The 21,347-nt window shown below is 42.4% G+C and overlaps 1 protein-coding gene across 4 annotated transcripts; it reads right to left on the reverse strand.

Annotated features, from left to right (window-relative positions):
- Window positions 1-186: 186 nt before the first annotated feature.
- On the reverse strand, window positions 187-17,609 carry SLC25A16 (solute carrier family 25 member 16). 4 transcript variants are annotated; one of them, XM_059477515.1, is made up of 9 exons: window positions 17,530-17,609; window positions 15,225-15,317; window positions 12,998-13,131; window positions 11,441-11,504; window positions 5,581-5,702; window positions 4,995-5,061; window positions 4,145-4,307; window positions 3,207-3,275; window positions 187-1,712 (listed from the first exon to the last, which is right to left on the reverse strand). In XM_059477515.1, the coding sequence occupies exons 3-9, from the start codon at window positions 13,058-13,060 to the stop codon at window positions 1,556-1,558; spliced, it is 705 nt and encodes a 234-aa protein (XP_059333498.1). In that variant the 5' UTR covers window positions 13,061-13,131; window positions 15,225-15,317; window positions 17,530-17,609; the 3' UTR covers window positions 187-1,555. The 4 variants fall into 4 exon arrangements, with proteins under 4 accessions (XP_059333498.1, XP_059333500.1, XP_059333496.1 ...); XM_059477517.1 differs by having other exon boundaries at window positions 17,516-17,581; XM_059477513.1 differs by lacking the exon at window positions 17,530-17,609 and adding an exon at window positions 16,135-16,292.
- Window positions 17,610-21,347: the final 3,738 nt, after the last annotated feature.

Consider the following 21,347-nt stretch of genomic DNA (forward strand, 5'->3'; position numbering starts at 1 on the left):
ATAAAAGCTCACTGTGATATTGGCTAGCTTTCCTTTTTGGGAAACTGAAGATCTGAAGAAAAAGCATATTTACTGTCACTTAATTAAGAATGACAATGTTGTGCATATTTACCTATTAGGGCAAACAGATCATTCCAGAAATGTGTATTCTTCCTGGTGGCAACACACACAGATCACACAAGGACACTGATTCAAAAATTTTAATAAAATATATCCAGATACATTTCATTCTCTGCCCATTGCTACACTGTAAATTTCAAAGAAATACATATTTTTAAGAAACTGGGGGAAAAATTGAGCCACAGAAGTTGGTATTGAATATATAACTGAAAATCCGATTTGTTAAATTTGTCAAAATTAAGCAAATCAGTCTTACCATCCAGCACTTGACATCACCATTTGCCAATTCTGAGAAGACACTAAAATATTTACAATAAATAAATAACTTACATGAAGTAAATGCTTTACAGTTTCCTGAATCAAGTGAGTAAAATCAAGAGTACCAATGCAAATCACGTATAAAATAATTCCTTGCGGAAAAGGCATCACAGGAGGAGGCCAACATGCAATAATCCAATCCATGACTTGAGGAGCAAACAGCACACACACACCTACAGAGGCCAATACAATCTTCATTTCCTTTTCTGTGTGAGGTTGCACGTGGTCCCTGTGCCTAAGTAAGCAATTGCAGCAGCATGCAGTTTCTTTGGCACGGTGGTTTAAGGGAGGGAAAACCTGTTTACACCAGCTAGTACTGGGATAGTACATACTCACAGCATACTCAGCCTTGAACACACCAAATCAAGAACATGCAGCTCCACAGAAAAGCTTTCTGAGATTAGCCCCAGCACCTGCCACAAGGGGATCTTCTCTAGCACTCATGCCTGTGAATTTCCCCCCACTTTTATTTGTGTAGTGCAGCATTTCTTAGAATACAATGTACACCGAAATTTCCAAACTGCGAGCTGCCCGATACTGCAGAGTACATCTTGCTGGTTGTGGCTGAAATGGCTGAGGATCCCTTCCTGGGCAGCAATTCCTGTTCTTGCACACAGAACAACAAAAGGCTGCCTGGAGTGTGCTCTGCCCAGCTCAGCTTCTGCAGACCAGGCAAGGATCTGAGTGCCAAAACCACTGCATTGTGTTCGAATCAGTTTATTCCATTTCATTTTTCAAGAACAGATGCCTAATTACTAGCTTCAAAGGCAGCATAATCAGCAGCGTGTAACTCCTGGAATGGTGATAAAGCTAAATAACTAACAGCTCGGAGCTTGTGTAAAACATGGATCTCCAAAACTGTGCCGCTCCTAAAATTCATCTAATGAAGCCTAAAAGATCAAGTGCAAAAAAGTGTTCAGAGCTAGCTCACGTTTATGTGGATGTGTGCCCCGGCTCTGACTCCAGGAAATCACCACATTTTGGCAAATAAAAGTGTCAGACACAGCAGGTCCGCAGTAACAGAGAGCTTTTTTTGTTAAACTTCAAGTCATTTATTCATCAGTATCATTTGAGGATTGATAGTGTAGTTGTACAGAAAAGTCTTTAAAACAAACGATCAGTTGAGGTGCAGGAATTGTTTCATGAGCTCATAGGTGGTGAAAGCCACGGCCTGGGAGGGGACGCAGCGGATGTAATTCAGGGAGAGCCCGCGGTACAGCCCCCGTCGCACCCCGTGCTGCTGGTACACGTATCTCAGTGTCTGCACCATGGTACTGCCAAAGGAACCAGCAGGGGTACGCATTCAGCATCAAAATCATCTTACTGCAACATTTACCTGGCTTTTAGGAGATCCGTGGAGAAAAACCCATGGCATTCCACACAGCAAAGCCACACATAGGACTAAAATGCCACACATAGGACTAAAGTGACAACCTGCACTTCCACAAGAAATTCAAGCCCAAGAGCTGGGAATTAAAAAGAGGATGGTGCAGTCCCAGCTAAACAAGTGTTGGTCAGAAAACACCTGCCCTACAAGATATATTACAGTGTTTTCCACCAGAATGGCTCCACACATTCTCTTGCCTAACTGGCAGGAAAGAGCAGAGAAGCATAAATTCCTTTTACAAATAATAATCTTAGAACATAATATTTTACCTTTTTAAAAGCAGAAATTGCACTGTATGTGCAAAGAGAACTTTCTTCACATACTTGTATTGGAACTAAGCAGACATGCAATGGAAAGCACCTGAAGTGCTTGGCATTCCCATGTTATTGCAGACAGGGCTCCTGGAGAGCACCTTCCCTATGTTCCAAAGCTTCCAGACTTCCTGCCTGCTTTATCCTCTCACCCTCTAAAGACAGACCTGTGCCTCTCCTTCAGAGCACAGCTCTCTGTATGGTCACAACAAAATCGTTAAATGGACAAGCCTCAGCTCTGTAAAAGGAGTCCTCACAAGTGCAACAAGTAAAACCCTGAGAACAATGAACATATTTTTATTTAAAAATCATCAGGAGTGGAAAATAACCAAGAAAAACAAAAAGGCTGGTGAAGAAAACACAACAGAGCCTTCACAGTTAAGCAACACTGAGGTTGTTTGTGAAAGGTCACCCAGGCTGCTCTTGGTAGGATCCAACCTTCCACTCAGGAGATTCCCAGTGAATTGCACTGGGTTCAGACTTACACAATTCCACAAGATTGAAACTAACCAAGAGAAAACTGTCCCAGAATATGGAATTAGATTGGGACAATTTGAAATTCAGAAAGTTGCTTGAGATGACAGTTGATTTAACATTATGATTTCTACGTTATTATGGTGCTTCCACTTCTACTGGAGGAACCTCAACAATGTGTGGGGTGTAGGAGGGCAAAAAGCTCAAATAAAATTTTATTATGCAAAATCATCTTATGGAACAGATTCTGCACCATTAAAATACACTCTGAAACTACTTCATTTCAGTAGAAGCATTTGGTCTCTCTCTCAGAGAGCTTGCTGATACTAAAGGTAGCACAAGTTGCATTAAAATACAAAAACCTATTTTACCAGTAGAGATACAGGATTACTACCAAGGGTGCCATTGTTATTTCAGGTATTTCTTAAGCCCAGATTGAGAGTGGTAGCTTTTGTCTGCAGGGAAACTTCTTTATCAAAAGAATTAAGAAATCGTAATAGTTCAGGGGGTGGGGGTGGCTGTTTTCAAGTTTGAGATTGAGAGCTGACCTCAGCTCACGCACGAAGCAGTCAGTGCAGATAACAGGAAATACTCACAGGCACTTGTCAGAGTCCGGCAGAACCGCTCCCAGCTGCATGCGCCTCCGAGTCACGTCCAGGGGATACCTGCACAGGGGACAGGCACACTGCAGCTCAGGCGCAGCAGGGACAGCTGCTGCACTGGTGCTTAAACAGGAAAACGCATCCACGGGCAGCCTCCCAGCTCTCCTTGCACCGAGTCAGGAATGCAGCTCACGCTCTCAACGCGGCTGACAGCTCTCCACAAAGGGAGACTCCCCTTACACAACCAAAACCAGCAAACCAGAGCTCTTAATGCATTCCATTTGGCACTAGTAAGGAAGAGACATGAAGATCAGATGAGAGTATAAAAGAGTCTGTAAAGTGCTGAAGGGAGAAGACACCTGCATTGAAAATAAAATTAACAGCTTAAAGATGAACAGGCAGCGATATTTACAATGCAGTGATGTAGGGGAAAATCCATGCTGTGTAAGTCCATGAAATTAACTTATTTTATGGACAAAATAAAATAGAACAAGGACAGGGTGAGAAAGGAAAAAGCAAGTAAAGTAATAAAAATGCCAAATACAATTTCAAAGACTTGAATTGTTTTGGCTTCTTTTTAATCCTATGGTTTCACAGGTTACATAGGTTTGAAGGTAAGTTGGAATCATAAAGTTCTGCAAATTATGTTCAGGGTCAAATTTTTTTAGCTTTCCAAACAAGGCAAGAAACAAAATTGTTACTAAAAAAGATTCCAGCGGGTTTTAAGAGATTTGCCTGGATTTGTTTAATTGACTCACCGGATAACTCTTAAAAGACCCCGAAGATTAAATGGGTATTTAGTAAGTGAAACAATAGGAAACGCCTGCATTTCAGTATTTGATTAACTTAAAAACCTTACTGATAATTGTGTCAGAGCAAAGTTTCTTTAGCTTGAAGGGGTGCAGAGAGGAAACGGCCCCATCCCCACTTACGACACGGTCTGAGCGATGGCCCCAGCTATGCCCCCACACAGCAGGTTCACGTGAGTCCTCAGCACCAGCACGTCGGGGTTATCCAGCGAGGGCCGGCCAAGCAGCTCAGGGGCCTGAGCAAGCCCAATGCTCTTCAAGGTACCAAAGGTAAAAAAGGAAAAACCTGAAAGGAAATGTCATGTTATGTACTTGCATTAAAAAGTATCACCATAAACAGAAAGCTGCATTTACAAAATGAAACTATTTCACAGTTCTTTTGGAAGTTTTTTCTTATGCAGAAAAACAGAGAAACAATATTTTGAACTTCTACAGAAACTTGTGTCCAAATGGATTTGTGTTTATACATAATGCTACAAGAATACTTGAAATAAGCTAGACTGTGAGTTTTAAGGTACTGGATTGCTGTCAAGAATCAAAGAACTGGTGCTGAGAATTGCTCCTGAGAGCTTCCTCAGTGAGGGCCGTGGCTCAGCCTTTCCAAACGAGGGTGTGTGAGCCGGGCTGCTCGGTTCCACACGCGGGAGCGTTTACAGAAAAGCCACCGGGAGAGGGAGCCAAGGAGGCTCCGAGGCCGCATTCCCAGAGCCGCCGAGGATCTCCCTGCTGGACAGAAACGGCCTCCTCGTCTCCTTGGGGAAACTGGGAACACAACACAACCACTGCTTTACCTTGCTCACTCTCAGCTCCACACTGCAGAAAAGCCAGGCTTTGACTGTTGAAGACACGTTTTAAGGAGCATCACTGAAGGTGATCTGGACAGAAGCTAATTAACTGGGTGTGCAAATATATTAAACAAATTTAGAAGTGCACAGAACTGCTGAAGGACTGGCACATCCTGGTTTTAACTTACCCGCATACGGTGCCATTCCCACCACAGTTGGCATCAGCCCTCTGTAGAAGCCACTCAAACCACCTTCCTTTGAAAGGAAAACACAGCAGCATTTGTAGCAGGAAACACAGATGTCCTGAGTCCCCCCTGCTCATCCAGACTCCCATGACAGCAATCTGCCCAGCACCAGCCACCACCAAGGAGCTCGTGTCACATTCTGCCTCCTGTGCCTGAGGAACTGAAGGGACAACTGCCTGGCTCCAGAGGAGATAAGCAAAAAGCAAGGCAAAAAATCTACCCCCAACATTGGAAGTGGGACATTTATGCATTATACACAGCCCTCCTCCCCAAATCTGTTTGGTAACATCACTACCTTTCTTGGAAAGCAGCTTCTGTGCTGTTTCTGACCTCCCACGTACAGGAGCCTGAGCTACAGCTCAGCAGCCTAAGGCAAAAGCAGCATCCAAAGAACTTTTTACATTAAAAAATCCCAAGTGCACACAATGAAGTCACTTATTTCACACTAAGCCATTATGTTCTATGAAGTGCAACATTATTTAAGAGCATACTTTGCTTTTTCAGAACTGAAGATGAAAAGAAAAAATACCTTTGTGTAAATCATCTTGAATGCATGGATAATTCCCATGTACTTGTGTTCCCCTTTTACTTGGAACGCCAGGCGAACTCTAACCATATCAAGAGGGTAAGTACAAATCACTGCTGTAATACCTTTATTAAAAACAAAAACAAAACAAGCAAACAAAACTCACCTACACCTTAGCTGATTCTAGGATTATTTTGAAAAGCAGAATTTCCTTTTCTGGCAGTGAATACAATAGCAGGTACAAAGTATTTTGTTACAGAAACACTTACAGTCACTTACAATCAGTAAACAGGAACACCAACTCCAGCAACACACAAAGGATGTGTTTGTACCTGGTGGTGACTGAAGCAGCACACCTCACCTAGGCCTGGATTTCCCAGCATTTCTGGGCCTGACTGTATTCACCTCAGCTCTGAAATCCGCAGCTCATAAGAACCAGGCTGGTTAAGTACATCAGCTTTACTGGATTGCAACCATGAAACCTAACCCTACCATACTAAAAAAACACCTCACACCACCAAATTTACATGTTGTATTCCAAACAGGCTCTGTCACAATTTGGTGTCATTATTGAGTATAGATACATGTATCTATCTACTCTATCTGAAAATGTGAAACATATCCTAATGACACACTAAATCATTCTAATTACATCTAAAATAGAGCCAGACTCATACTGATGAGAAGTACTTAACTGTGTTGCATTACTGCATTTTAATAGCTCATGTTACATCAGCACTTCTGTTTTAAAACTGAGCAGAAAAGTTTTCTGGACTTAAGATGCAAAATAAAAGGAAAAAAAAAATCAAATCTTAGAACTAATCCAGTTAGGAGCTGCTTCAAAACAGCTGAAATGCTGAGCAACTTGCAGTTCTGGAAGCACAACTCCAGCACAGAAAAGAACAATTCTAACACTTGCCTGAGTAACTAATTCTTTCCAGGTAGGTATTGAGGCAAACCACTCCATGGCTGACAGTCTTTGGAAGGAATAGTTAAAACTCTTCACTAACAACAGTGGTCATTTTCTGATGGTACACCACAGTCACCAAAAAAAAAAAAAAAAAAAACAAAAAACCCCACCAGAGAACCAAAATCAAACAAAAAAAATTCTAGGGAAAGGCAGAAAAGAAAGTAAAAACCTTTGTAATTGGCACTGTTTTCTAGAAACTGCTCTGATTTAGCAAAATGGAGCTTTTTAAATTGGTCCTAGAGAAGAGAAGTACACTTTGGGTGGAAAGAAAATTGTCACGTGTTTTTGTCAGGAAAATGTCACTTCCTTTTAAGTCTTAATAGTTTCTTAATGACACCTCTTTTTGTGGGTGTATCATCTCCCCTCCTTTCCACAAGGCCAACACAAATCCGTAACAGGGGGAACAGAAAAACAACACAAACTAATAACAAAATCCAAATGCAACACAGCCCCTGCAGACAAGCTCTGCTTAACTTTTATGCCTGGAGTTAAAAAAAAAAAAAACAAAAAACAAAAAACCACTGCTCTGATAAACTGAATGATCTGAAAGTTATCAGGATTAGATGGTGAGATTAAAACACTCTAAGTGAGCTATCCAAAAATCTGACACTGGTCAGCTCTCAGTTGGGAACCAACTTTGTGGGACTCTGGATTATCCCATCAGTAATTCATTTTAGAAGAAAAAAACACCTCTTTTGGAGATTTTGGAAAGTCCTCTGAACAAAAAGCAGACATCTGCAGTTTATTTCTGAGGTTCTCTCACCCACAGGATTCAAAAGTTGGAAGCTGCAAAACACTAAAGTAACTTCAAGACTGCTTCCACTGACTTACATGAAATGCAGGCCCTCAGTCTAGAGCCCTTCCCCAATGGATTCCCTGAGATGTCCAGAAATATCATCAAATAGATCAATTCAAACAGTTTAAAACAAATTAAGGGAGGGGTAAAGCACTTTTACAGAGCTTAAGAAGGAACAGGGAAGCCATCCCATTTCAGAAAAGAGACTTTACCCCCTCTTCTCTTTCCAGTCCTGCACTGAAATCCATCCAGGCACTTCCTCTGAACAAAGGCTAGCAACAGACCAAGCAGGAGCTTGGGGAATGCACTCTTTAGTCAGCACACTCTGAAAACAGCACAATTTTAAAAAAACAACACAGATGAACAGTATGTAGAGTGAGGATTTAAATAGAAACTTGTAAATATATTTTCTTAAAGTCCTCTAGCTATGAATTTTTGAAAAACAAATGAAAGTAAAAGGGGATTTGGGACATGAGCCACAATATATGCTGTCTCGTAGCAGCTAGGAGAGGCACGTTCCTGCTTTACTGTTCATCCAAGGAAAATGCACACACAAGGGCTGAGTATGGCTTTTGGGGCTCAGGAGAGACACTGTCCCTTCCAAGAGGAAAGGAGCCAGCTGTGGGACACAAAGTCATTGTGGTGAAGCCTACAAAATCACTCATCTCTGCTCCTTCAATACTGCCCGATGAGAAGCCAGACCTCAGCACCTCAAGGCTCAGTCCCAGGCTTGAAAAAGCAAAGTCTGTCCCCACCAATGGTAGCTAAGCCAAAAATCTCTGCTGGGGAGGTGACACAGGACAGATTGACTGTGCACCAGCAGTTCAGAGACACACACTGCCCTTGGCACTGCTCTGAAACAACCTGAACAGGGGAATGCAGCTCCTCCCTCCACAGAGCCACCTCCTCACTGCCAGTGCTGACCCAGCAGCCAGGAAAGGCCCTTCTGCACTCCCCCCCTTGTGCCCAAGCACCTCTGACCATCCTGGGGACAGGACACTGGGGCACATTAGACTGCCCTTGAGTCCCTCCCAGGCTTTGGCAGCTCACAATGAGATTAGCTCCACAGGGATTCATCTGTCTCCCAGTTTCAGTGCTATCCCTCTGTTCTTAGTAAACTTCTTTGGAAATAAAAATAAAAACCTATCTGGAGCAAGAAAAACCCACAAATGAAATACATTTACATTGCAAACACAGCTGGTGTGCAAGTTTTTGTTATTTCTGTATCGTGCTCTTTGTACCATATCAGGAGCCCCAGAGATGAAATTAAGCACTGCCAGGAGATTCAGAGGAATAAAGTTCAAAAGTGATAAGCACAAGGCACAGCCTTGAACTGCAGATTTGCTCCTTAGCTAATGTAAAGATTAAATTATCCAAGTAGCATATTCTGAACAAAACAAAGCTTCAGAAACAACAAACACAGAAACTGCTGATGAAAAAAATATTAATCAAGTTAAAGAATGCCTCATTTATCAGTCCTAATATTTCTTTGTGCCAAATAAATAATAATTCTGTTTCCTTCCATAGTGTATGTGAAGAACTAGACCAGATTTTTTAAAAATGCCAACTGAAGTGGGCAACTGTTAATTACATACTATTTAAAATGGAGACAGCCAACATCCTCCCAGACAGTGCTAGGTCAGTACTATTTTCAATCACTTTTAGTAAAAGTAAAAAGCTAGAACCAAAAGCGTACTTTCTGTAGTAGTTTAGTGGGACTTGAGTTTATTCCAGATAACATCTAGTCTTTTTTTTTGGCCTTGTTATTTTGAAGCTAATCAAGTGCAAAAGAGGAAATACACATTTCTATGTTTTGATTTGGATTTTTTATTAGAAAACTTTAAAAATTAATTTATAAAATCATTCTGTGATGTTTTATTTAATGTTACTTGTTCGTTTTTGATGTTACTTGATAATTTTCTTTCCTAAACCCAACCAAGCTCTATGATTTCTCTTCTGCCCAGCTCTCTTTCCTTAAAAGAAGCTATACCCTACTTATCTCTTAATGAAGTGTTACAGCTGAAATTTGAATCACACAAGACTCAGGAAATTCAGAGTTAGAGTTTCCACAGTAATTTTAACTGGGTCTCCTTAAATGTAAGCATTACAATAGGCTTTTATTTCCTCTCCCTCCACTGCCCCCATCCTCACTGCCTTGTTTTCCCTGTGGATATGCTTTTGATCCTGTTTATCACTTACAGAAGACACTTCAATGTTTCCCACCACTTGGAGCTGACTCAGCTCTGTTGAGCACCAGTCTGGTTGGAAACACTGGCATGAACAAGATTTGAGTTTGGTGGGTGAAAGCAGACAGTGAAAGCTGCAGGGGGAACAAAAAGCCCAGAGAAATACAGGTTATTTATCTCAACTTAATCCTGCAGCCATGAAACTGTGAATGCCCCTGTGCACCAGCACATCATCTCCTTTAGTGTCAGTGTGCCATCCTTTACTGCAGCCAGCACAGGAGGGAAAGCAAGAAGTATCACCAATTGCTTTCAAGTCTTCTCTGTTTTGTTTGCAAACCAAGAAAACTTCTGTACCAGATTTCAAACTCTGCTCTTCTAGTGCCTCCTTCACCCCCTCATCTCCTTGATATACCTCAGATAAACCCTCTGCCTCTTATCATCTAAAGAATATCCCAAGAAGCAGAATGCCACCTAGAAAACAAATACATGGGACACTATATAAATACTTGACTGCTGTGTTCATCTCACCCCAAGTCAAGCTCAGCTCCTCACTTTTTGGGCTCTAAAAATGAAACTACTGAGTCTATGGCACTTAAACACACCTCATAAAGCAGATTGTGCTTGCCAGATAGCACTGTGCATTAATTTATTTCTGTTATTCTAACCACACAAACCAGATTTAACCAGTAAGGTGCTTACAACAATGCCAGATGCTATTCATTTATTTATGGGAAGAATTGCACCCCATCCAACACTGACAGGTTAGGCTGATTATTCAGTGTTTTCACAGTGCCTCCCAGTCAGGTTCCCAGTCTCTGACAAAGCTCCTGGAAAAGCTAATAATAATGATAATAATAATAATCATCATCATCATCTTTGGAGGGGAGAAGTATATTGTAAAATGTTCCTTAGGACAGTTAAAGCAGGGGAAAGGAAAAAAAGGAAGGAAAGAATAACATCTATGGATCTAGGGGCTTTTTTGACTTTTCAGATAGAAAGCCAGCCAAATTCTGGAACATACCTTAGCAAACAGGCTTTGTTAGTTTTTAGCACTCTTCCCAGTGTTTAATTTCATTCTCTTTCCTCTGATGCCACACAAAGTCTGAATATTTTAATGAGATTTTCCTAGTTTAACTGAAGGTAGTATTAAAAAATCCCAATTTTTTTTCCAAAAGCAGCTAAATACGAATACCTGTGACTATTTGAGGACTGTCACTAGGCAGTTCTTAGCCTATTTTACAAAGGAAAAGCACATGAAGAATCACTTCAATTAAAGCTCAGCTCACTATTACTCACCTTCCCCTGTTTTTTTCTTAGCTACATTTGACTCAATGACTAGCAAGAGGAAAACAAATAAATAATCATACTATACACTGGCAGTTTGCTGATAGGTTTTTCTGCTGCTACTGCACTAATTAATAAATGAGAGATTTTAACATTCACAAATATGACCTAAAGAGCATCATGAAAATCCTGCATGGAAAAGTACAGACATTTCTGGCAAATCCAAAGAAAATTCTCATTTGAGAAGCCACAAATCTCCCTATTTCTGTGGGCTTATATTCAACCTAGCAGCAGTGGCAGAGGGGCTGATGAGCTAATTCTACCAGAACCTGCAGCTTTTTACTTCATATTGATCACACTGGTTTTTACACTTGTTAATAAAAGACTATTAAAAAACTGTGCTTCATAACAATAGCACAGAATTCACAGCTTGCACAAACATTTTTTAAAGAATTCTCTTAGACAAACAGATTTCAATTAGGCAACCACATTAAATGAACCATTTACTAGTATATTTGCTTAATCCAAATTTGCAGGAGTTTGGCCCAACCCCACAGGAAATGATGCTCTGAAGGAATATTAACTGTGAGCAAAAGGCATGTCTGAGATGCAAGCACAAAGCCCTACCTGCCATGGATCCAGCCATCAATCGATGCACATGCCCAGAAATCCCGAGCTGTTTCTTTATGACCTGCACAACATGGAACATTGTCAGTAATCAGGTATCAGAAAACAGCAAAACACAGCACAAAGCGCATCAGCACGTCAGTGCAAACTCTGCAGCAGCTCCCAAGAAGTTTACAATGCTATCAATTCAATCCAGAACATTTAATTACTGTTAGAATTTTTTAACACTGTTTCCAATGTTAAACACTGTTTCCACTGCTGCCGTTTCCAATATCTTATTAAAAACAAAGTACTAAGAATCTACTAACAAAGCAAAACAGTAAGTTGAAAGTATTTGTACTATTCACTTCAGAAATTAGATTAATTGTTTATTTAGTTATCATTAATATGTGTTAAACAAGGCAAACTTAGTATATAGAGAGCAAAGGACACTGACCAAAATTGAAAAGTAAGAAGAGTCAATTTTTCTTACATGCACATCATGTGAAATACTCCCATAAAGATTTTAACTGGATTAAAAGAAAAGGAAAAAAAGAAAAAGGAAAGAAAAAAAAAGGAGAAATAAAAAAGAAGAGAAAAAGGACATTTCAGAGTAAGTTAATTACAGCCTAGAAGGAAGTTAGAAATTACCTTCCAGGCTTTTTATCAAATAACTGAGACTTTCTGCTATAAAGATCATTAGTATCCTCCCCCTTTAAGAATTAATTTTCTTTTACATATCCATGCAAAATATTGTGAAGGTTTCTGGTCAATTAATTGATAAAAGAAAGTGCTACGATGCTAATTGGGTTCTTGAAATTGCAGATTCATAAATCATTTCAATTACAAAGCAAGGCATGCAGTCTTTTATCCCACATAACATAAAATATGTACAGATCAACAGCATTCATGATTACAGCACAAAGAAAAGAACCTACAAAACCAATTACAGCAACTTCTTTGTATCAGTCTGCTGAAATTTGCTCTTAGGGAAGGGAATCACAATTTCAATGCCATTGTCCTCAGTAAATATTGTACCATTTCCTTGGCTGGGTACTAAATCTGACCTTTCAAACATGAAACTTCTCCTTGCTAATAGCTAAATGGTATTTTTTACTACAAACAGCAATGTTCAAAATATGTTCATGCTAACAACTGACCTCCATGAGATGCTGCAAAGATTTCTTATGAAAGAGTAAATGCAGGAAAACAGAAAAGAATTGACAAATTTTAGGGTTTCAGAACTCTGAAATGAGCATTTTTATCTTCAAGGTCATTTTTATCTACAGCCTGACATAATAATGTCATATCCAGCAGACCGTTCAAGTTTAAGTCCTTTTATCCATGAAGCACTAGGAATCCCAAATAAATACAATAATGTTTCATTCTACATTTTTTGCTACATTATTCACAAAGGGCTACCTCATAGCAATACAAATAGCAGTAGACTTTAAATTACCTTTTGTCTCCATTAAAGAAAGGGTATTATTCTCAGCAATACAAATATTTAGAAATCAGTCTGTACTCATTGCAGGCAGGGAAAAACAAAAAGAAAAGGAAAATGATAAATTCAGCTACCTTTTTATATTGGTCAAATGCCATAAACTGAATAGCGCCATAGGGAAAGATCCTGATCATCATCGCCCCATTTCCTTTATAGAGCCCAAGGTACCCTTCCTTTTTGGGGACAGCACACAACGTGGAAAATACTCCTGCAGCGATACAAAAAAAGGTGTTTAACACTCTGGGGAAGGAAACCAAAAATCAAGGAAGTGCTGCTGTGAAGAAAGTAAGCACGAAAAGCTGAGGCTGCCTGGTGCTGCTCAGGTAAAGTGGAAAATCCACTTTCACTGCCCAAACACTGCCGGAGGGGAGCCCTCAGGTGAAGCTGGATCCGTTTTCTCCTCTCCCAGACTCGGGGAAGCTCTGCAGGGAGGCCCCAGGACCTGCCTGGACTGTGAGCAAGGCTCCTGCAGATGCCAACACCACCCACAGCAGCCTAAGGCCAGCAACACAGGGGGAAACTGCCTGACTTACAGTTCAGTCAACTCTAAACAAATAAATAAATAATCATTTAAAGGCTAAAACCACGGCAAAATGACATTGCTACATGCTAAATTACAGATTAAATGCCATCACTGAGGAAATCAAATACAATTACTGAAGACTCTCATTACTTACAACTTAATCATCTCACACTCTTTATCTCAGAGTTGTTGCAACAAGAAGCAATCCTACTTTTAATCGGTGGGAAATAATGCAACATCACACAGAGTTTGGACAAAACCTATAGTTTTACTGGAAACATTAGCTATGTACAGTTGCTATCAAATTCACTTTTTAGTTTGATTCAATAAAAGAATTAACTGTGATAATCAAACAGTTTTAATTCCTATGCAACTACTAAATAAAAACCGAAAATGAAAATGATTCTTGCTTTCAGGCAGGAAGAAGAGAGTGGCTGACAAACTTTCATTTGAAATTTAAACAAAACAAGTATCTATTAGTTTCTAGGATTCTAAGAATATGAATAGATTAGTGCACCTTTCTACTATATCATTATATACTTACTATAGCATTGTATATTAAGATATTATTACATATTTAGTAGCAAATTTACTTTTAAGATGTCATGCTCATTACCTGCCTCTGAACTTACTTATGCCAAGACCAGAATTTCTCTCTATGCTGCAATGATGAGTTACTGTTTCTATTTCCTAGAACAGGGAGACCCACAAGCTCCACAATGCAAAGGTGTAAAATCACACAGGGAGGACTTGGATGAACAGAACCATGGTGTCTCTGCACTTACAGGTACCTCATCCACATAATTCTCCTTTTTTGCCTACTTGTAACATGCACACACATTCAAGTCAGACACAGTTCAGATAATCAGCATCATACCTGACTCCCAAAATAGGGAAGAACATAAGATTTTACTTGCCAACCATGGCACAATACAAAGCAAATTGAAGATTTAAAATCCCAGTCAAACCAATTATTTCACCTTTCAATTCATTGACTTGAGTGTATACTTGTATCTGTGTTACTAAAACACATTGTTTGTGTTTCCCTTTTTGCCACAGCAAATATATTTATCCACTGAATTTTATGATTTAGCAACGATTTATTTTTCCAACTTCTAAAAATATTATCTTTAGTGGCTAAGTTAATAACAAGTTCAGTTACATGCAAAATTAGCCAACTCAAAATATTTTTTCCCTCTGAAAATTGCAACACTTAAATTTTGGAGCAAAAGTTATGCCACATTTCAGTAACGTCTGACATAAATGGCTCACACACCCTGCACAGGAGGGCACTGTTCGAGCCCGCCGAGAACAGCTGTGCACACGTGAGTTTGCTCTCACCATGACGCAACACAGATGCCGAGCACACATCACCTGCAGCTCCCAGCAGGCACAAACGCTCTGCTCGGTGCAATTCCCAGCAGCCAGGCCTGTCTGAGCTGTGGGAACCCCCGCAGGACAGCTCCCACCGAAATCACCCAAGCCTTGGAGCTGTGACGGCCAAGCTCCTGCTGCAAACAGAGGATCGAGCCTAGCTCTTACCTGCCTTATTGAGGATTGTTCTGACATCTCAAACTCTAACACATCGATTGATACCACAGCTTACACATGGCTTTGTTTGTCTTCTCAAACGGTAACAAAACATGGCACACAGCCTGACCAGACAGATACAACCTCCTGTCTGATGAGCACCTTTTTTATCAGCCTCACCGCTGAGTAAATTAATACACCCAAACCACACACACTGCATTTCAAACCAAAGTTAGCAGCCATCTTACCTAGGTGTTTGTAATGGTGGTTATGAGCTTGCAGCAAAATCTTTACTCGATCCAGTGGTGCAGTGGTTGTTTTGGCACAACATCCTGCGACACCTGTCCAAGGGAGAAACAGAAGAGTGACAGGATGAAAAAAGTTCTTTAGATCAGCAGTTAAATAAGGGCTTTTTCTAAGGTAGCTAACTCAATCAGGAACTGGAAAAAACCCCAATGACAAGTAAACAGCTTCCAGTAGATGCTACAAAGCCCCTAAAGCCTTAGTGAAACATTTAAGCTGCTTTTCCTGTTTACAAAAACCTAGGCCACTGTCCGTCTCCGCTGCTAAGGTCATTGCAGGAGGAACTTTCCTGAAAGTTACTCAAGAGTTTTCCATCCTATTTCCTCCTTCCCTCTGCGGGAAACAGCCCTTGCCGGTGTTCCCAAGGAGGTGGGTACGTGTCTGCCGTGTACCCTGTGCTACTTCAGAGTGAGATCCAACAGAGAGTGCGGCATGATGGAAATCTGTAAATAAACACAACCTTCCCCTACCCCCAGCAAATCAGTCACCTGAGACAACACCTTACAGAGCAATCAGGCTTTGTCTCTATAAGGTCATCAATGTGGCAGTATGTTTGCCAGGCGGTCTCGCCCCTTCACACCACCTTCATCTTGGGAACAGCAGCCTCAGCAGTGTGAGGACAGGGATAATCCGCCCTCCCCGAGCAGCCTAACGAGGGTTCGGGCTCCGGGATCATTTCATTGCGGCTGGCCGGGGCTCCGAGCTGGGTCTGACACACGTGCGAGTCCCGGGCGCGCACCGCGTCAGTCCACAGGGGAAAAAGGAGAAGCGAGCTCCGTGCTGCCCCAGGAGACCAGAGCCGGCGGCGGTTCCACGGGGACAGCGGCAGTCCCCGCCCGGGGCACGGGCACCCACCTCCGGCGATGAAGGAGCGCAGCCAGTAGAAGTCTCGGCGCGCCGCGGCCGGGGGCAGCGCGGCTCCGGGCCCCGCCGCCGCCGGGGAAGCCATGGGGCAGGGCCGGGCCGGCTCCCTCAGGCGGCGGCTCCCTCAGGCGGCGGCTGCCGGCGCTCGGGGCAGCGCGGAGCCCCCGCCGCGCCGCAGGGGCGGAGCTGCAGCTCGGGCCGGGCCCCGCCGCGGCGCCTGCGGATCGCGTCAGCCGGGCCGGGCCGGGCCGGGCCGCCCCTTCAGCGAGGAAAGGCCGGGGAAAGGCCGGGCAGCGCCGCCGGAGCCCGCCCTGGACCTGCTCCGGGGCACCGTGCGCCGTGGAAGCCGTTCGGTAGCGCCCCGGGATCGCCTGCTGCTCCTAAGAACAGCCACCCGCCCATTTCACCAACAAATACGTGTATTTGCACCTATGGGCGCGCATAACCAAAACAGCTCTAATTAGACTGAACTGTAAAATGCATCGATTTCTCTTTAGCCATTTAAATGGCTACTTAAACTTCGGGCTAGAATATGAATATTTCTTTTGTCTACAGTTCTGGTTTCATACCCAGAAAAAAAAAAAAGTCAGTATGATTATTTCTATGCAAGTTTCAAAATGCATCAGAAGAGGAAACATTGAAAAAAGAAAAATCAGCAGTTTTAGAACCAGAAAGGTCAAACATTATGATTCCACAGCTGTCAACATTTTGGACGTTATTTTAGATTTTCTGCAATGTCTCTGTTGATTACAGTGTATAAGGCTTTCCTTCATAATAATAAATACCAGGAGGTATTTGACCTTTTGTCCTCAGTTCCTGAAGCAAAAACTCGCAAGTGACCCTCTGGATGCTGGTGCATGGAGCAAGGAGAGAGCACACACCTGGTGACAGCTGGGGAGAGAGCTCATGTGTCAGTTTTTCCATTATTTTTCTGCAGTTACTCACCTATTCCTTATATACTTTCTGCCCCATACATCTTGACCTCGTATTTAAAGTATTTCACATACCAATATGCCTTTTTAAAAAGTTAGTCTTCTAACACAAATAAACCAGTCAAACAGATCTCAATGCTTGCACAAGTAAAAGGAATCACTTTCAAAAAAGAATTGCCAGATTTTTGCTTCCTGCTTGTGTCAGATTGCCTTCAAGAAAAATTACTCATTTTTTCCTTTACCAGATTATATTCCTTAAAATTAAGCATGTGTCAGAATCAAAAAAACTTAATTTAATTTTATTTGATCATTGCCTCATTTATATATGTGAGAAATGGCTGCTACAATATTCATTCTTTCCCACAACTAAAAAAAGAATAGATTTCCTCTACAAACCATTCAATGAGACCTTTAAACAGAAAACCCTCAAGCCTCTTTACCTTTTGTACTATACCTGCAAAAATAATTTTTTATTGAAGTCACTCTTTGTAAGTCTCTACCAGAAAGGCAACTGCTCTGTGAGTTACTGAAGCAGGTTTTGCAAGTCCCTGTTGATGCCATTTTCTCCACCCAATTTGTATTCTTTTAGTTTTTGCTCAGGAAAAGCCTCCTCCCACCACAGCAACCATACTGTGTTAACAGCTCCAGCTGTAGGAGCCCAATTTACTGACTGCACACAGAAAGCATTGCAACTGCACTAACAGCTGAAAGTCATCACGTTTCTAGAGTTTCACCACAGAGCAGAAAAATCAATAATCACAAAGATGGGCTGCCACTTCTCTTAGCTACAGGCAGGATATTTCAAGAAGATGCTTTGTCAGCCCTCATAATTTAGGGAAGGGTGCAAACTGTTTAGGGAAAAATTTGCATTGCAAAACTAAACAGAACATCTTGCATGGATATACTAACACACAAAGGAATTCAGCAATGAGCTTTATGTGCCTAGCTTTGTTGTTTTTTTTTTTTTTTATACTTACTGGTATAAAGTGCTTTCAAGGTCTATTTTCTTTATTAGAGACTGAAGTAGTTCACTTGCACCTTTAAATCCTAACATCCTCCCAGTTGTCACTTCATCTTTTTACCTCAAAATGTTTACACCTTTTACAAAATTTCTTTGGTGGCATCTCTTTTATGATGCATTCTTAAAAGTCATCAGAAATTTTAATGTTGTTTGGGTTACACTCATGTGTGACACTATGGCATCCTCCCCCAGTAAATCAATCAGCAGGGGAAGACATTAAAATTACAATACTCAGGGCAGAGCTACAAATTTCAAAAAAATCAAGCAGGTAGATAGTTTTATCAATTGTAATTTGTTTCTGGTTCTTCTGTTGCTAAAGATGCTTGGTTTTCTAAACATATTTTGAATATATATCAATTAAAATAGACTATTAAGGTTCTAGTCAGGTAAGCTGTCCTTGCAGTAGTGGTTGCCAAAAAGATTATTTTCAGTGCTCTTAAATGCTGGTGTACACCAAGCCCTATTTTGGGATAGCTGTACTAGTTACCATCAGGTGTCATACCTCTGTAAGCTTTTTAAGGCTTTACTAATTAGTGATCTGATGTAATAACTATCTAGTTGCCTGTTCCCTTGCCCTAAACCATATCTAGAGACATCAGATAACTTTCCCCATGTGATAATCATTCTTTTCCTGCCACAAAAATCACAGCTTGCAGGTTACAAGCCTAGCAAACCTCAGTTCCTCGGGCCTGTGCTGTCCTGAACTCTCTTCACCTCTGTCAGCAAGTAGCTGAAGGGCTTCTTCCTGAGGGCAGGTGAGCAGGGAGCCAAAGAGGAGCACAGGAGCACAGCAGGTGCAGCAGGACTCACTGACAGCACAGTCCTGCAGGACAGACAGAGCTGGGAGGTGAGCAAGGAGCCAAAGAGGAGCACAGGAGCACAGCAGGTGCAGCAGGACTCACTGACAGCACAGTCCTGGAGCACAGACAGAGCTGGGAGGTGAGCAAGGAGCCAAAGAGGAGCACAGCACAGCACAGCAGGTGCAGCAGGACTCACTGACAGCACAGTCCTGGAGCACAGACAGAGCTGGGAGGTGAGCAAGGAGCCAAACAGGAGCACAGCAGGTGCAGCAGGACTCACTGACAGCACAGTCCTGCAGGACAGACAGAGCTGGGAGGTGAGCAAGGAGCCAAACAGGAGCACAGCACAGCACAGCAGGTGCAGCAGGACTCACTGACAGCACAGTCCTGCAGGACAGACAGAGCTGGGGCTGGGAACAGCCTCAGCCACAGGGACAGCACAGGGCAGCTCCGTGGCACAGCCGTAGGGACAAGAACAGAAGATAAAGCCCAAAGCTAAGCTAGAGGCAAGCTTGAGGGTCACCTAGAAACCAAGTCCAGGCAACAAACAAGCCCAGAACCAACACACAAAACAAACACACCTACACCAGAGCTTAGACAAGGAGCAATTACCTGGCCAGGCCCTTGCTTAGAGGGAGTTCAGGGCCCACGAATCAGGTGTGTGGGTGGAGGCCCCAGGTGAGGCTGCTCAGGGCCAGGGAGCCTTGTTGACACCCTCAGGACCCTGACAAACCCAGTCAGTGAAGTCTTTAATGAACAGAAATATCTGACTGATCAGTTACTGAGTCTGCAGACGCAGTGGTGCCAAATTTCTCTGGCTAAGCAGGTGCCTTCCTTTCTTTCAGGAGCCAGGAGGAGGTGTGCCCTGGTGACCCCTGTACCACATGGCTTACTGCAAACGTGCAGCACACGTGAAGCATCCAAAACTCTTGGGTCTGTGCATGCACAACTCACCATGTCTCGCCAGATGTAGTGTTTACCAGCAAGGTACTGCACAATCATTCTGCTGTCATGCTTTTTATCACTCATGCACAATCATGCACTGAAGCAAGGGCCAAGATTTCCAATGGAAATAGAAACTGGCAGCAAACTGCTGTCCACTGCAAGACAGGAACATCTGTCAGGAAATATTTAGAATAAATGCAGTGGGCCTGTATCATGGGTATGAAAAGATGAAATCATAGTCCCTTCTGGCCTTATCTCACACTTAAAGTATCTGTGTTCTGTGTGCCTACAAATGTTAACCTGCTTTCAGTGCCAACCCGGCAGGTAGATACTATCTACAGAACCAGGGCCAAGAAAGACTAAATGAGGAAGTGGTTGTCAAAACCACAATTAGAATTCAAGAGTTTCTGCATTAAACTCATGTTGTTTGAGACTTCACTCTTTCAGACAGTGCCAACTAACAATGCTGTGGGTGCTTTATCTGATCGTCTGTATTACAGATCCAAAGGCATTGACAGTGTTTGGCCTGTGTTCACCTGCATTCACAGGCACAGCACCCCACACCAGTGTGGCACACAGCTGGTCACATCTGGGCTGGGAGCAGGCTGGGCACTTTGTCATGCTGGACTCCAAGCTAATGAATGTGAGGCAGGCTTTGATAGAAGTGGAAGCTGTAATCTGTGTTTTGTAATCTCACAAGCAAACAACCCAAATGTTTCAGTATCATCTTTCCACTACAAGGGAAGCAGGGCTAGCTAAGATAGGCCTGGTTAGATCAAATCTGTCCCTTAAAAAGCAGTTTAGGTGTCTTTGCAGTGTAATTCTCAGGGCTTTTGGTTTGTGAAGAGCTAAAGTTCAGCATCAATCTAACCTTTCTTAGCTTGGACTGATCCTTTGCAGAGGTCTGATGCAGATGACTGCAGGACTAATTCAGGCATACCTGGATAGTTCTGCTTCCAGGGTCAAGGCCCTGAGGGCACTAAGAGGTCTGAATGGACCTGACCAACTGCATCTGGAGTCTCCACCCACATCCTTTGCCCAGGAGCTCCATTTAAGCTCTACCCTGGCTGAGGAATCAGCAGTTTTGTTTATTTAGAGCCTTAGTTTGGGCTTGGCCCCTTTTAGACTGTATGGACTCTGTTCAGTATTCATTTGGGTTGTATTTTTCCTTAGTCTATGGGTCTCCAGACCAGCAGCTTGGGTTCTTGGTCAAACTTCAGCCCTACCTCATCTTCTGGAAGCTGTTTTGTTACCTGGCCTTGTGCCTGCATGCAGATGGTGTCCCTGGGCCTGTTCTGTTTACCCTGTGTGTGTACAGTGGGGCTGGCTGGTGAGGTCCTTGTCCTGCTGGCTGTTGTGTGGGGCTCCCTGTCTCTCAGGGAGCAGCTGCCCCTCACAGCTCCCTCATGTTTACCACAGATTGAATTTTGCCAGAGCTGCCTGCAGTGCAGAGCTACTTACAGGTTTGTGCACTTTATTGCTTCATACCATGCTGTTCAGTTTTAT

This window comes from Ammospiza nelsoni, chromosome 8 (assembly GCF_027579445.1).
Source record: "Ammospiza nelsoni isolate bAmmNel1 chromosome 8, bAmmNel1.pri, whole genome shotgun sequence".
NCBI classification, from domain to species: domain Eukaryota; kingdom Metazoa; phylum Chordata; class Aves; order Passeriformes; family Passerellidae; genus Ammospiza; species Ammospiza nelsoni.

Excerpts from the sequence above, each read along its gene's own strand:
- SLC25A16 (XM_059477513.1), bottom strand. The coding sequence starts at position 16,228 with ATGGCTTCCCCGGCGGCGGCGGGGCCCGGAGCCGCGCTGCCCCCGGCC. Across the intron at positions 11,505-12,997 it reads CATTTGACCAATATAAAAAG|GTCATAAAGAAACAGCTCGG; the intron begins GTAGCTGAATTT and ends CATGTTGTGCAG. Across the intron at positions 1,713-3,206 it reads CCGGACTCTGACAAGTGCCT|TACCATGGTGCAGACACTGA; the intron begins GTGAGTATTTCC and ends TTCCTTTGGCAG.